Source organism: Protopterus annectens, chromosome 10.part0, assembly GCF_019279795.1.
Source record: "Protopterus annectens isolate FY-2018-M chromosome 10.part0, PAN1.0, whole genome shotgun sequence".
Classification (NCBI taxonomy): domain Eukaryota; kingdom Metazoa; phylum Chordata; order Ceratodontiformes; family Protopteridae; genus Protopterus; species Protopterus annectens.
In genome coordinates, this window is record NC_056744.1 from 788,829,843 (window position 1) to 788,845,676 (window position 15,834).

Sequence of the window (15,834 nt, forward strand, 5' to 3'; positions counted from 1 at the left end):
GAGCCTTCCAAGTGAAGGAAGTCACAATTTGATTATTACAGCCAACTGGAATAACCATCCCCTTGGATGTTTTCCAAGTGTTCTGAACTACTAAATGAGACCACAAAAGCAGATTACCTTCTGTACAGAAAAGGAGCACTTCAAAACGTTACCTGCTAGCCATCTTTGAATAGCAACACTAACATTTAGCAAGCCCACTGGCCAAACAACAAATTAAACTTGTACAATTATACACAATTTTGTAATTCAACATTTAATACCCATCATATATGTCCAGCAGTTTGCATGAAGTCATTTCGGTATATTTTTTCGGGGGTCATAAACAATCCACCTGCCAGCCACATTCCTTCTTTGATTTTGCGCACTGAAAGTCACTACCATTTGGCACTACTCTGTGTAAATGCAGATTCTTATTCACAATTGGCTCATAAATCACCAGGGCTTTCACTGTCCCAGTACATTTCTTTTTATGTCCCCTCTGTTTGAGATGTACCACCTATGACAGAGGACTCAGGGTGGCGGAGCTGTACATATTTCCAAAACTGCACATATGGAAAACAACAGTTCTTTAGTAACATCTCAAAGGATCCCATGATTATGCCTCCTCCCGTTTATGGCAGCTCCCACACTATCCTGTTACCCTTCTATAATCACTCTTGTCACAAGGTACTCAAAGATGAGAAATTATGATGACTTCATATTGCCAGCTGGCATTCTCATGGGTGTGTAAAGTTTCCCTCCTTACATACACTCCATTGCTTAATGCCAAGCAGCTAGCCATCACCACCCTGCTGACACCTTTGGTACAGAGTATCTAAACCACATATCACCAAATTGGAGTGCCTGCCCATTATAGTGGCATCTGATGTAAACAAAGGGATAATGCGCATCTTGATTCTTACAAATCTGCTACATTGAAAACGCTCGTGCATACTCAGCTATGTTAGATAACCATTACCCTCTTTCCTCTTTTGAATGAAAAAGGGTGACGTCCAGGTTCTACCTACATTTTCTTTCCAACACAAAATATATTAAGTGGTTCATAATCTTGCACAGACATTTTTAGGAGGAGGAACGGTCAAAAGTCCTTGATTCATATATGTCCAGGAAGAAAGTAATTTCCAATACCCTGACTATCCAGATAAGTTATAATTTACAAACAATCATTTTTATCAACAGTTCTGTCCAGAGTAGCTTCCAGATTAATTTGGACTTTTTGTCCTGGCTAGGATGCATCCATATCCTGAGCTTTTTTTTTTTTGGTACACAGATCATCTAAACTAACTTTAAAGATGTTTGCATCCTGACAGATGAAAACAATACAAAATTTACCTTTATTACCCTTTAAAGCTGAGAGATGTTGCAATGGTATAGCAACATTTATACAACAGGTGCTAAGGATTCTTTGTTAGGATCAAGCAATCATCAGTGAACTTTAAGATCTTTCAGTGAGTTCCCAGATAATCCCAGCCACCGACTGAAACTAAATGCACCAAGGGTAGATGGTTCCCGATTTGTCAGCATTCTGGATTACCAGTATGCGATGCCACAATGATATGCACAACAGTATCAGGGTGAAAGGTGTAAGTGCTGCTGTTCTCTATACACTTCCCTTATAATGGTCTTCCTCTAGCAACTAATCAAAGTGTTTAGTTACAGGACACAAATGATGTGTGTAGTACACTTGTGTAAATAAAAGTTACCATAACAGTAGATGTTCAAATGATCACTGCTGCAGTATTGTCAACTATATGGGTTATATCCTGCCAAGGATATAACAGCTGGCCAGCTTCCAAACCTACAGGGCACCTTCCATGCACTCAAATTGTCAGACAGCTTGAGCTGAGCTGACTAAAAGACAAGTTTGGGCACAAAGCCCATCACAGCTTTCCTGCCAACAGAGGGTGGAAGAGTCCTGCAAGGGCAAAGCTAAGAAAAAAATAAAAAAATGCCCACACCCTGGCACAAAAAGCACACAAGAAACAAGGGGGGTGGAAGGAAGGACAGGCTCCTGCAACAGGGATCATTCAAACATCTACCATTATTGTAAGTTTACCTACATAACTGTGTTATGTACATCATATTGATCACTGCTGTAGTAGCCTTAGCTATATGGGTAGATTACCCTAGCTAACAACACTTGGGAGGTTCAAGGAAAAGAGTCCAGGAGCTCCTGGAGAATGGTCCTAGCAAAACCTGATCTGGACCTAGAAAAAAGTCAAGCTTATAGTGCTTTTCAAAAGCATATACAGAGGACCAAGTAGCAGTTTCTAGAATACTTTTACAATCCAACAGTTTTCAAAAGGCCATAGATGAAGCCAAGGGCCTGGTAGTGTAGGCCTTGATTCAGCTTGGAACAGGTTTGCTAATCCTACCTCTCAACCTCTTGGCATAAGAAATCTGGACAAAGCCCAACAAAATGGGGGGGACAAAAGCCCAAAAATAGGGGCATATTTTAAATATTTCTCTTATAAACTTAGGATGTTGCTAGAACATACATTTTCTGAAAGAACTGAAGTCTGAAACTCAAATTAGTTACTTCAGTCCTTAGATCATTCCAGTGATTTGCCAGAAAATCACACATTTTAGGAGGAAAAGGCCAAAAATATGAGGCAAAAATCTGGACATTCTGTGAAAATCTGTACAGTTGAGAGGTATGTTTGTTATTGTGATTATAGCAAAAGGTAATAGTCTTAGACATATGGAAATAGTTTTGACACCAGTTGTCCCTTCTTACCTCCACAGTACAGTTATCCCTTCTTACCTCCACAGTAAATGAACAATTGATCAAAAGATTTTAAAGATTTAATTCTGTCAAGATAGTTATCAGAGTTGTCTGGGGACATACAAGGTTTGGACCATCCTTTCTCCCACATTTTTAGTTTCAGGAAAGAAAATGGGAAGATGGACGGTTTGGCTCAAAATAAACTCAGATACTCATTTAGGCATAAATGAGGATTAGTTCTCAAAGAAACCCTGTCCCTATGAGGAATAAGATAGTGTTAACTCAGATACTCTTCTTGCAGAGTGAAATGAGTAAAACTGTTTTCCATTCTAAGAACCACAAGTAAGCCAGGTAAGCTGGTTCAAATGGAGCAAATGTTAGCGTCTCTAACACAAAATTTAAATCCCAATGAGGGGCCACCAGTTTTCTTGGAGGCCTTTTATGCAAAACCCGTTTCAAAAACATTTTGACATGAGACTGCATTGAAAGAGGATGATTCATGGGCAGCCATGATAAAATGGCTAAAAAATGAACCTTGTTATAGGAATAAGAAAGGCCACAGTAGAGTGACTCTGACAAATATTGTAAAACCAAAGAACACCTAGCTCTGAATGCATTCTGGTTATGTTGCTGGCACCTACTAGAAAAGATTTGTCCATTTGCTAATAAATGATTTTCTAGTAGCAGGCTTTTTTGCCTCCATAAGTACCTGCTGCATGTCCTTCACAAACAGCTGCCTAAAAGGAATTAGGACCCTATCATCCAGGCAGTCAGCTGATCTCGATTCATCAGACATCCCTGTTCTTGTGCGAGTAGATCAGTTTGTGAGGAAACTTGTAGTAATTGCTCCTGGCCATTTCCAAAAAAATGGAAAAATAATGATTACCTGGGCCAGAATGGAGTGACCATAATAATCTTGGGGGATTCCTTCTTCAGAAGTACCCTAGTTATTAGAGAAAAAGGTGGCAAACCATACAGGAACATTCCCTGCATAGAAAAGAAAAGCTATCCATCTTCCAGGGCTTCTTAAAAATCTAGAGAAATATCTTTGATTGCTCAGAGAAGAGGCAGAGAGATCTACAGAGGAACTCCCCTCAGATGGACAAAATCTTGGAAGAACCCCTGATCCATTTTCAATTCATGAGGGGCTGCTCTGGGCATGCTCAGCTTGTTTGCCATACAATTTTGCTATGAATGAATGTAGGATGCCTGTAGTTTGAGATTGTGCTATGAAGCTATATACCAAGCTAAAATGGCTAGACTGCAAAGGGGGTACAACTTGGCTCCCCCTTGCTTGCTTGTTGATGTATCACTGTGATATTGCCTGCAGTCATTTGAAGATGTTCAAGGGACCAGGGATGATTTAAAGAGTTGAATGAGGGCAAGCATCTCCGAGATATTTATGTGCTTGCATCTGTCCTTGGTGTCCTACCATCCCCTTCAATTTTATCCATGTTGAAACTTCAACAAGCAAAGTCCATAAGGATTATCTGTTGTCACTATTAAACGATTTCTCTTCTGACAAACCACAGCACTGGGATTTGAAAAGATAAAGTGTACTGGTGCTGAGACCCAAGAGATTTCAGATACCACTCTATCTTTCTCATATGGAGTCTTGCCAGGGGTATCATATGAATCATAGATGCCATGAGACCCCAAATCTCTGAGGTACTCCCTTGCAGTGTGGCAGAAGTCTGAGTAGAAAACCTTAAAAATAGATCTGTATAGATTTTTCATGTGGAAAAATTCCTCTTTGAACTGAGGTGTCTAGTGGTCCGAGGTACAATAAATGGCCACAGCAGAGTCACCCATCTGCTGCCGAGAAAAATTACTGGCCCGTTGTAGCAGGAAAGGCTGTTTGCTTTACCTTTTCTTTTTGTCTCTCGAAGGACCATAGTTAGTGGGACCAGTAGTCTGTTCCATGGTCAAGCCAAAAATGGTGCCTCTTTCCAGGGGAAGACAAGCTGCAAATGTAGATAAACACCACTAGTCTATAAAACTTGCCTTTATGACAGAAATACACAGTAAAAAAAGCACTTTAAAACAATATGTCATCCCACAAAAGTAAAATAAACAATTTGTTCACAGAAAGAATATTTTCAGTTACTTTACACCACCTATAAACTGACGGGAAAAATAAGCATTCTGTTTAAAAGTATGCTACAGTCTTGTGACAGTCCATTAAAACATATTACTTCTAGCTTAAAAAGAACTTTCATGAACAGTAAACTGATAAAACAGCAACACAAATAAGAAAATGGAAGTTGTTTCCGCACAAAGGGAACTTGTCTGCCCAGCAAAGAACAGCACATGCCAACTGATGATCTTCAAAAGCCTCAGAGAGCGTACTCTTCAGTGGCAGTAAAGCTCTGAAGGGCTTCCCACCCAAACTTAACTTTTAGTCAACTCAGTTCAACCTGCCTGACATCTTGGGCATGTGGAAGGTGCCCTGAAGCTTTGGAACCTGGCCATTTGTTATATCATTGATAGAACATAACCCATATAGCAAAGGCTATTGCAGCAGTGATCAATATGATGACATGCTTGTAACCTATGATGTTTAACAACTGGGTGATTTGTGCATCACAAATCAGTAGCACACTGCTATCCTGCGTTTCGTATGTTATACTAATTGATACCCTCTGAGTACATTGTGTGTTCTGTGTTTATAATATATTTAGTTGGGGATCTTGCATTTAACTTTTCCTTTATCTGTAAATGCTTAGTGTGCTATTAACTGAGAGGGAACACTGCTGGGTTTATATCACATCATCGAAACAGTAAACTTTCGAATCACGTAACATCGAACACAATACATCAAAACGTAAAACATCGAAATGGAGAAAAAAACAGCAACATGTGGAGTGTATATCAAAAACAAATTGCTCCATGCAGGGGGCAAGACCCCCCCTGCACCCCCCCACATTCCCTGACACTTAAATATACCACTTCAGTGCACTACAGTGCAGAAATGGAAGATTTCCATTTCTTACACTGAAGCGTGATCTCAGAGTTGTAACATACAGGAGTGAATAAGACCACTCACAGCTTCCGTTTTATTGAGCAAAGCTTCTTTAAGGAAAAAATAAAATACATGACTTCAGTGGCTGGAGGAAGCTATGCAAAGGACTACAAAATAGTTGAAAAATTGTTGCACAGCAATTTGAAATGCAACTCATCTGTATAGTAAATAACACATTACTTATAATAAACATTAACATACCGATATACTGTTGCAAGAGATAGCCTGAGCTGAGGAGTCAGTGTTGATGAATGTGCCAATCGGTGCATCTTTTGTAGCTGTTGTAGTCCGCAACAGAAATCCTTTAAATGTTTGTCCACTGTTACTTTGGATTGTAACTATGTGAAATAAGAAACAAACAACTTAAGCACTTTGTCATGGACCAAAATATTAAGATACAAAACAATAACTTCCCTGCAAGTCTCATTGTTACCAAATGACTGCTGCAAAACAGAGCTAAAAGCCACCCTACTGCACCAAAACATTAAAGTGTTTTCTAGTAAAAAGTTAAATCAGTAGTCAGATTGTGCAATACCATATCTATGTACTATGCAAAAGTACAATATTCACTTCCATCTTAGCCATGCTGTTATACTCCTGTGTGCAGCCTTCTTCCATTCTCCTCCATTTCATACCCTGCATAATTTCCTAACAGTTACCAGCTAAAATTTGTCAACCAATAAGTAATACATTTGATAAGCCTGATGTACAATTCATCAGCCATTAACTAGTTGATTTATTCAGCCTGACAAACCCTGTTTTTAGGGAATGGAGTCAGTGCCAGTCATTTAATGAAAAGCTTATTGAACCATAAGGCATATCAAAATCTTTCATGTGTTTAAATGACATTCATAAATGTGACTAACATGTCTATAATCGCTCAGTTTGTGTTCTTGTACTTCACATGCTATTCCTACTTTATGCTCAAAGTACTCATATACTGTAGCAGGTGAGTGCTAGCACAATGATTCTCAAAAAATAATGCATTTGGATTGTTTTAGTTATTTGGACTGCAAATGGTAAATGTAACTCAAAAGTGAATAGGAATCCCCAACATCATTATAGTTATGGGATTTTCAAATTACTTCTACACACATTTTGAACTAAAACCCATTGCATTTGGACCCTGGACAAATGTCTGCTAATCTGGATATAGCCAAGTCAGGTCATGTACTGCAAATGAAAGCAGATACTGCATTCTCCATTGCTGCTAGTATAAAGATCACGCATTTGCTTTGGAAAGAAGAGATCAAAGTCCTAGACTATGGCAGAGAAAAATATATTTTTTCTCCTGAACTGAAGGACACAGTGTAGCGCACACACCTCTTAAAATGTGCTGTGTTAGTACATGCCATGATTTCTTCCTAACTGGGCTTCTACATCTCCTTACAGCTTGGGTTTCTAGACTCAGCAGTTGACTAGCTGTTACTGGTACAAATATATGCAGCCCAACAATTTATGGACATTTCTTATTATCATATCATATGATGTGTAGCTTACAATATTTAATAAAAAAAATTGAGGCATCACCTAAAAGTTTGAGGTCTTTGATTACTGTACCCTATATGACGTGTCCCTCCCCCTTTTTCAGGAATTGCTAACCTGATACCAGTCACCATGTGTGTCAATTTGTAAATTACAGATGTTGTTCTCATTCTGTCACCTTGGGTCTGCTGGCAGTTTTGAAGGTGTGCCTGAAGTTTTTCAATTCTTGTTATTTTAAATAACCATTTTGTGACTATACCTTTGGAATCTACTTCCATGGTAACTGAAGGAATCTGCTATACTTTGTGAATTTAAAAGGTCTCCAAAGCAAATCTTTTTGATTTGGGTTTTACTCTGCAACTAACGAGTTTATGCATCTTTCAACTCTTATTTTTCCCCAATCAAATGACATACAAAATGGGCACTTTTCTCAGACATCTCCCACATGTGTTAGGACCTCTAGCAAAGGCCCACCAAAACACATTTTGAAGCTTTTTTAAGACTGTGCAGATCTGTGTTATAAGAACTTTGCCATCTACTTCAGTAAGATTTGGTTTACCACTAAAATTAGATACTTTGTGGTCAGGACAGCTAATTCAGTCATTATAATTAATATAAACAGTAACATACTGTCTGTTGCTAAAATTTGCATGCAGTAAAAAAACAGAATACTGACAGGAGTTTGTAAAAGGAAGATCATTGACTGCAAACATTTTCGAACAAACATAACCATATGTTGATGATTCAATAAAATGACACCAATATATTTGATGATCGTTATATATACGACCATAACAGCCATACAAGGTACTTTACCTGTAATTTTATCTCCTTCACTGTAGTTTGTCTTCTGTACATTTATACTGTATGGAGGTGTACTTGTTTGTGCATTGGCACCATGGCTTGGCTGCATTGAAATACAAGACGAACTGACCTGTCCATCAGGGTAACCAGAAACATTTCCTACTACAGTCAGAATACAAAACAATAAATACCCAGAGAGGTTTTCCATCTGCAGAAAGAGAAATAGAAAATAGTCACAACCTACCCAACTGCGTGAACAACTTTAATGGTGTCAACATCCTTGACTAAATCAGAGCTGTACTTATTAATCTTTGTCATTGAGGATTTCTTGCATATTAATGTAACTGACAATTACAAAAACAACCGACTGCTCATTTTTGCAAGTTACTCTAGCATAGTTTGTCAGATTAATTGACCAGGTTTTAACTGGTGTCATATGACACAGAAGTCTAAATGTTATAATTAAAGTGGTTGCAACATTTCAGCTCTTTAATCACCATCAGATTGTGTGTGTGTGTGTGTGTGTGTGTGTTTACTAGTGGTATTTAAGACTAATTAATTGGTTTGTCAAATACAGACATAACTGTAGTAAAGATGGATTTAGAGTACAAGGAGATGTTACAGACAATTAATTACATTCACCATATACAGACTTGTATATGGCAAACTAGTGCATCTCATCAAGCAAATGCAGCTCCCTACTACTTTTTGAAAGCACGTTACCAAATGATAAAGTGGATAAGTTAGATGTTTCACAATTAGGTAACAGAAATACAACCTCTTAGTTGGTGAAGTGGTCTGAAGCTCAACATGTCAGGATAGATCTTTCCAGAGCTCCAGATGGGACTAAGATGAAACAATTAATATTTTGAGGAAAAGAGATCCACTAAGCAGAAGAACAGACATCAGAAAATTACTCCAGAAATATGGCAATGTTGCCAAAAGAAATTACTCCAGAAATATGGCAATGTTGCCAAAAGATGGAAGTCTAGCAGATGTGTTAAAAGAAATAATGGAAACTCTCAGTAGCAGGGCCAGAAAAAAAAAATCTGCAGGACAGGCTTCCACTATGAATGATTCATGTATGATCTTTTGTAAAAACATGGCTTTATCATAGCTGATTAAAAACACAACTCTTCCTAAAAGATGAAAATAATCGCCTTGTTCCTTCTACCTCTGTGTGTGGGGGACAAGCTTCCCATGCTCCCCACATCTGTCAGACATCAAGGAGGAAATACCACGTTTGACAGAACTAGCTATATTTGTGGGAATGGTAGGGCTAGAATGAAGAGGAGGGATAAAGTTTGAGATACGTGTTACAGGGGACCAAAGGATGTTAGGCATTCTCAGTGGCAGCAGGTGAGAGAATTTGATATTGGACACCTGGACACTCCTGTGGTAGGGTGGAAGGAAGTGATGGAATCTGGAGCAGTTTGGTGCCTGCAAAGAAGGAGAAAATCTAGCAAAATGAAATGACGGTTAATAGAACAGATAATGTTTCTAATTTCTTTGCCACCCCATATTTCATGCAAAGAGTAAAAGCTGATGGAATATGGCTTAAAATTAAACTAGGTGGGACAATAGGATGAGAATGATGGCACAGATGGAGGAAGGTGAGGATGCATCCCACACTAGAAGTTCTTTCTTTAGCACATGCTAAACATTTACACTGTCATCTGAAGGCATGACAGTACCTATCTCGGCTTTCTAGTATAAGATTTTCTAGTAGCAGGCTTTCTTGTCTCCATTACTACGTACTGCACGTCCTCAGTAAACAGGTGCCTAATGGAATTAAAAACCTATCATCCAGGCAGTCAGCTGAAGTCGTTTAGCGTTAGGGTGTACACAAAACAGCTCTTTTCTTATATGAGTAAATCCAGCCTGTGAGGAAGCTTGTGGTAATAGCCCTTTCCAAAAGAAGGTAGAACCATGATTCACTTCTGGTACCAGCAGCCATCAAAATGATCTTGGGGGATTCTTTCTAAAGTACCCTGGATATCAGTGGAAAAAATAAAGCAACATTCCTGTTCAAGAAAAAGAAAAGGCATTTGCCTTCCAAGCTTTCCCTGCATGGAATCCTGGAGCAGAATCTTGCCTGCTGATTGTTCATAGAGGTAGCAAAGAGGTCTACTTCAGAAACTCCACAATGCAGATTTATGAAGAACAAAAAGACTGATATAATGCAACAGCTGACAGATCCAAGCAAATGGCAAACAACACTAGGGACAAGGAACAGCCCCGATTAGTTCTTCTGCTTACTGAGGCAGGCTCGTGTAACTTAGCACTTACCCTTAGAAGTCCCAATAGTTATTGAATATCAGTTTACTGAATATTAAGTTAACTATCTTAAGATGCAACCCAAAGTCCAATGAAATTTCCTTTAAATAACTCATTCAACTCAAATGAATATGCTCCCAGTTTCCTGACTTGCCAAGACTGCATTTCTGTATCTGTGGCATGTAATCTAAACAGTCAAAGCAGTTTTTATTATATTATCAAAGGTTTATGGTCCCCCCCCCCACACACACACACACACAAAGGCACATTTGTCCAAACTCACCAGCTGTGGGATATGGTTAACAATCCTTCCCACTAATAGTGACATGAAAAGTTTATAATTATGATTTAGAATTAAAATTAGTTTTGCAGGATGGCAGAGCCAGATCACTGCCTTCTTTAAGTATTGCCACAATTGTAGTCTGTTTCTATGAATGGGGAATTTCTCCTGCACTCCATATCTTAAGCATGCAATTCCACTGGCAACTCATCCAAACCTGTTTTTTTTTTTTCTCACACAGCCTGGATCTTAACGGTCTCTTGTATTTCCTGCACATTGGCAGAGGCTACCAAACCCTCTGTGAAGAGTGGGTAAATAAATGTGAAGGCTGCCAGCCTAGCCAGAGAGAATTTTATAGATAATTCTAGCATTTGTAAATAGCAATGTAAGACACAGGCTTGTTGTCTTAAATGTAAAGAAATACTGTTACATGTGGAACTGGAAATAAATGTGATAACAGTGCACTATACTGACCAAAGTAAAGGATGTGATGACCCTTTGATGTAGACAGCGGTGCTGAGGGATCTAGATGAAGAACCAAGAGTTAAATTGCTAGATTTAAACATGCAAATATATTTTTATTGCTCTGCTCCTGACCAGCTGCAAGGTAACAAAAGGGATGTGTTAAGAATGTAAATGTAGTTTCTGTTAGCCTGAGAATCCAGGTAAGTGTGAATAATGAAAGTATGAAGAATGATGTAATGTAAATCAGAACTGCAATTTCAATTTAGACAGAAAGAACCAGAGATTAAGCATTTTTGTCTTGACCATCCAACTCATCAGCACTCTGCCTGTTTTCTTATGTAAGTTATCTTAGACTTGTGTTTTCTTTTAGAAATAGCTAGGAACTAGAAATATTAGACTAAGTGTTTTTCTGTGATGCCAGAACTGTACTACTGAATTATTTTAAGTATTTCTCTGATCTCTTGACTAGCACTATGTAGTAAGAAGTATTGTCTTGTGTTTTTATTTATTAATTAAATATTTTAAAACCTTTCAACTGTGGCTGTTTTGTGTAGAGGCAAGTTAAGCTCTAGAGTACATTGCATATTTATAGTGATTGCTGTACAGGTCACTCCAAATAAGCCTTGACTGTTTAGTCACACCTACCAATTGGATAATAACATTGCACAGCAATAATCAGACACCATTTTAAGGGCCTTTGAGTAGCTGATAAATATTAGCTGGGTGGTGGCAGGTGGTACTACCGTATAATCTGAGTAATAGGGGCACAGCTGGAGAACCTGTGTCAGCCTTTCCCAGGAGTGTCTGTGTGGCTGTATAAACTCATCTCAAAGTGTGCGTGTGTCAGCTACTTGGGCAGGGACACTAAGCACTGGTTAGACAGAGGGTGCTGGAGGTTTTAGCTTGCCCAGCTAGGCTGAGATCTGGACCCTATAGCTGTACCAGTGGGGAGTCTTATTGGGGACCTGGAGAGCAAGGGAGTGACCAGCCCCAGATTGACTGTGATCTCTGTGTGCTCGAGGGAAATTGCACTTTACTGTATTTGTCATCCTTTCCTCCTATATGAGACACCCTCTCTGGCGTTATTGGTGAGGATAGAGGCTCCTTGATTGCTGGGCCAGGGCACTGACGTCACACCCTCCACTTGTTAACCTAGGCAAGTTTACCCTCAAATGATATTTTATTATTTATGGTCTATCTTCTTCCTCCTTCCATTATGAAACACTGAGCTGAGTGTACACCTCCTGAAAATATTTTAGGTTATACCTGGGGGTGATGAGACTATACTAGTGTGAGACGACCTCATCTCAGGAATTAGAAGCTGTGTTTGCTGGTGCATATGGTTCAAAGTCAATCTTTTCAGATATCTCGGAAATTTTTGACAAAAAGTCCCCGATATTCAAATTTTTGGGGGCAACATTTCCCTCAAATTGCCTCTTGATACCACCTTCTACACACCCTGAATCTGCCTGTAATAAAATGTGTTACCCTCTCTTTACCTGCAGGGTTTTATTTTCTTTACCCCAAAGACACTGATACCATTCTAACGGAGCACTAGCAATGGACCCTACCTTACTATGTTTTTGCCAAGGTCAAATCTCTCCATACACCAATCACCAATGATCGACTGCTTTAAGTAATATGACAGAAATGGTCAATACTTATCTATTAATACATACAGTACTAGCTACCTTCATCTCAGTTGCTATATAATCTAAAATTACTATTGGGCGAGTCATAGTGTGACCGACCAAGTATAAATCCTCCATTATTATTTAAATTTTGTCAAGATCTGCATGAGGAATACCTAAGCAACTATTAAATGAAGTCTAGGGGATCTCCCTGAGTTAATCCCACATCTGCTGTCTCCATTGCTCTCACTAAACTTGCAGCATCTCAACCTATCATGGGAAATGTGCTCATTCTTCGGCCGCATTGCACATCTTTCCTTTACTATACTCCAGCCTGTCATATTATATATGACTATTCCCTCCAGAAACAATACAAGATTCAGTGCTCTCAAGTCACTCCCTCAACTGCTTAATACACTGGAACACCTTTGTTTTAAAACTATTACTTTAAATGCTTCCAGTGAGAATGCAATTAACCTGTGCTGCAGCTCCCCAGATTTTACTTAGTATTCAGACACTAATATCTCTGCTGTGAAGAAAATCAGTTAAATTTCATAATCAACTCCCCTGGGGCCTTAAAATCACAAATTACAATTAAAATCTAGTATAGCTATCACTGCCTGAACCTATGTTAATTTGACTGTCCTGGACAAACTGCAAGCATTTATCAACAGCACAAAGTGAAAAGCCTTCACATAAGATAAATCATGTAATCAAATATTCAATGAAGAATACAAATAACACTCAAAAGGCTGGATATGCCTCATCACGTAACAGCTAAAGGGTACCACAAAATATTAATTTTGGTCTTACAAATGCCCCCACATTTATAAGTGGCTGGCTCAAAGGCTCTTAAATCATATACAAAGAATCAGCTGCAGAGTATCTTGAAGTCTACGCGACCATCTTTACAAATGCCCTAATACCTACTTAAGAGTCTGAAACCACATTTCCAGTCGATGGCTCTTACTAGGTCACTGCATCGCAGATTAGCAACATGCCAAGTTAAAGTTCTACAGCTCATTCATTAGCAATTTGAAATACTTCTCTTGAAACCTAAGGCATGTCTAACCTAACGCATATTCTAATTGAATAATCTAGGTCACATCATACAAGGAGCCTACACCCGAGTGGAATGTTAAAGAAAAATCAGATTATCCTTTTGTTATAAAATACCTAAAGGGCATTACTTAAAGTAGCACTTAACAAATTTAGTTATGAACACCCCCCCAGACAAGTCAAGTCCTCAATTCAAGTTAGTCAAGCCCCAACTTACTCAGTCAAAAACTGAGTCAACCCCTCATTTTTTACTGGTTTGTACAATTACTTTCAAGTTACTCAGGCAATTTTCTCCTTGCTGCTGCAGATCAGAATAGGACTTCACTTCCTCCAGACATCATCTGCATATTGCACTGTTGTCTCCTATCTGTCATTGCCCAACCCTCATAGCTGTTGTACAGTCAGCTTGCAAACATGTAATGCTGTTTTGTGTGGGACTGCGATCCATTTTACTCATATAAACCAGATACAGTAGATGAGAAAGAATGCCTTTATACTTCTATTCCCAAGTAGCAGGCACAAATTGAACACTCTTGGATTTTGCATTTTTAATGAATATTCTGTGATCACTGACCATATTAAACCTTACTGTGCTTCCATATACTGCTACATATGTGTTCCTTGACTGCATAAGTCTCCAAGTACTCAAGGATATGTCTCAATCGTTTGCTAATAGAACTACCACCCAACACAAAGACTGTTTTGCCAGATGCAATTGCATGAACTGCAAGTAATTCAACCCCCGCCCCATTCCTTCTGGTAATTCAATGACACTTTCTTCCAGTGAGCCAGGTCCTCAGCAACCATTATTGTTTCCAAATTAGCCACTTACTACTCAGCCAACTTATTCCAATGCTCCAGTAATGGAAAATGCCTCAAATGCCCAGCAAACACTATTCACTTCTACTTTACTAGACAGAGTCATAACAACCAACTCATCGTAATCTCATCACTGAATGTTAAGCTGAATGAGGAACAAGTCAAACAAGGCATGATGTGGACAAATTTCCTTTGAGTAGCTGATACATCTTCAGAAATTTCTCCAACAGGTGATTTTACTACAGCCATGTGGTTCTTTTTCAGATGAAGGTTTAGCTTTTTCTGATTGCTTCTCTCTCATTACATCAGGTTCACCAACAAAGGAAATGCTTTTCACTACCTTTTACAGATTTTGTTATTCCAATTGTGAGAATAACATGGAGAGTCCAAGGACCTCTCAGAAAGCCAACATCTGAGAGTATTGTATGCCTTGAGGCACATACCAATACAGACTGGTAGCATGTAAGAGAACATTCTGCAAACAGCAAAAGGAATGTGAGCAGACTGTTTATTTGATTTTATATTTGTATTTATTTGTTAACCAAGTGAATTGGTCCTCAAACACTCTTCAGCAACAACTCGGGATACAATGGCAAGGACAAATATAATATACTATACATATCCAATTAACTAACATGTCTACAGGAGGTGGGAAGAAAATGCAGTACCTGGAAAAAATCCCAAAAGCATGAAGAGCAGAGGCATGAGTTTTCAGACTGACAGTAACTGGAAGTCAGGACTGAATTTCAAACCTTGGAGGTTTGATGTACAGATCTTAAAAGTAAGCCACCATACCGTCAGAAGACGCAGGAGAGGGTGGAAAGGCCAGCATGGCTGGTAGGGATGATACATAAACAGTTACATTTCTTGATGTGCAGAAAGATTGATACCACCTTCATCAATCACTATACAGTTACAAAATGCATTGAAAAAAAAAAAATGACCACACAAATCAACAAACAACAAATGTTCTTTTTTGATGAATAAATCTTATACAAAAACAGGTTTACTATCAAAATATGGAAAATCAAAACATTTTTCCACATTTTGATCAAATTCATTTTCTGAATTTGGTAATACAGAATAACCAAAATGTTGGAAATGTTAACCACAGAACAGACATTCAAACACCGGAAGTTCCAGTGTCGAAAGTCCGTGTTACCAGTAATGTTTTGCAGGGGGACAAGCCTCCTTGCATCCCCTCACCTGGGGGGGCTGTGCCACCAACATTCCCTGCTTATTATATATTCCAACTCAGAGATCACAC

General features: G+C 38.7%; 1 protein-coding gene across 3 annotated transcripts in view; it reads right to left on the reverse strand.

Annotated features, from left to right (window-relative positions):
* The window catches only part of LOC122813345 (putative ferric-chelate reductase 1), a 659,529-nt gene extending 651,288 nt beyond the window's left edge, over positions 1–8,241 (reverse strand). For all 3 annotated transcript variants that reach the window (XM_044085610.1, XM_044085611.1, XM_044085609.1), the window contains exons 1-2: positions 8,049–8,241; positions 5,949–6,085 (exon numbers count right to left, since the gene is read on the reverse strand). In XM_044085610.1, the coding sequence (XP_043941545.1) occupies positions 5,949–6,085; positions 8,049–8,145 (234 nt within the window). In that variant the 5' untranslated portion in view covers positions 8,146–8,241. The remainder of the gene's footprint in view (positions 1–5,948; positions 6,086–8,048) is intronic.
* Positions 8,242–15,834: the final 7,593 nt, after the last annotated feature.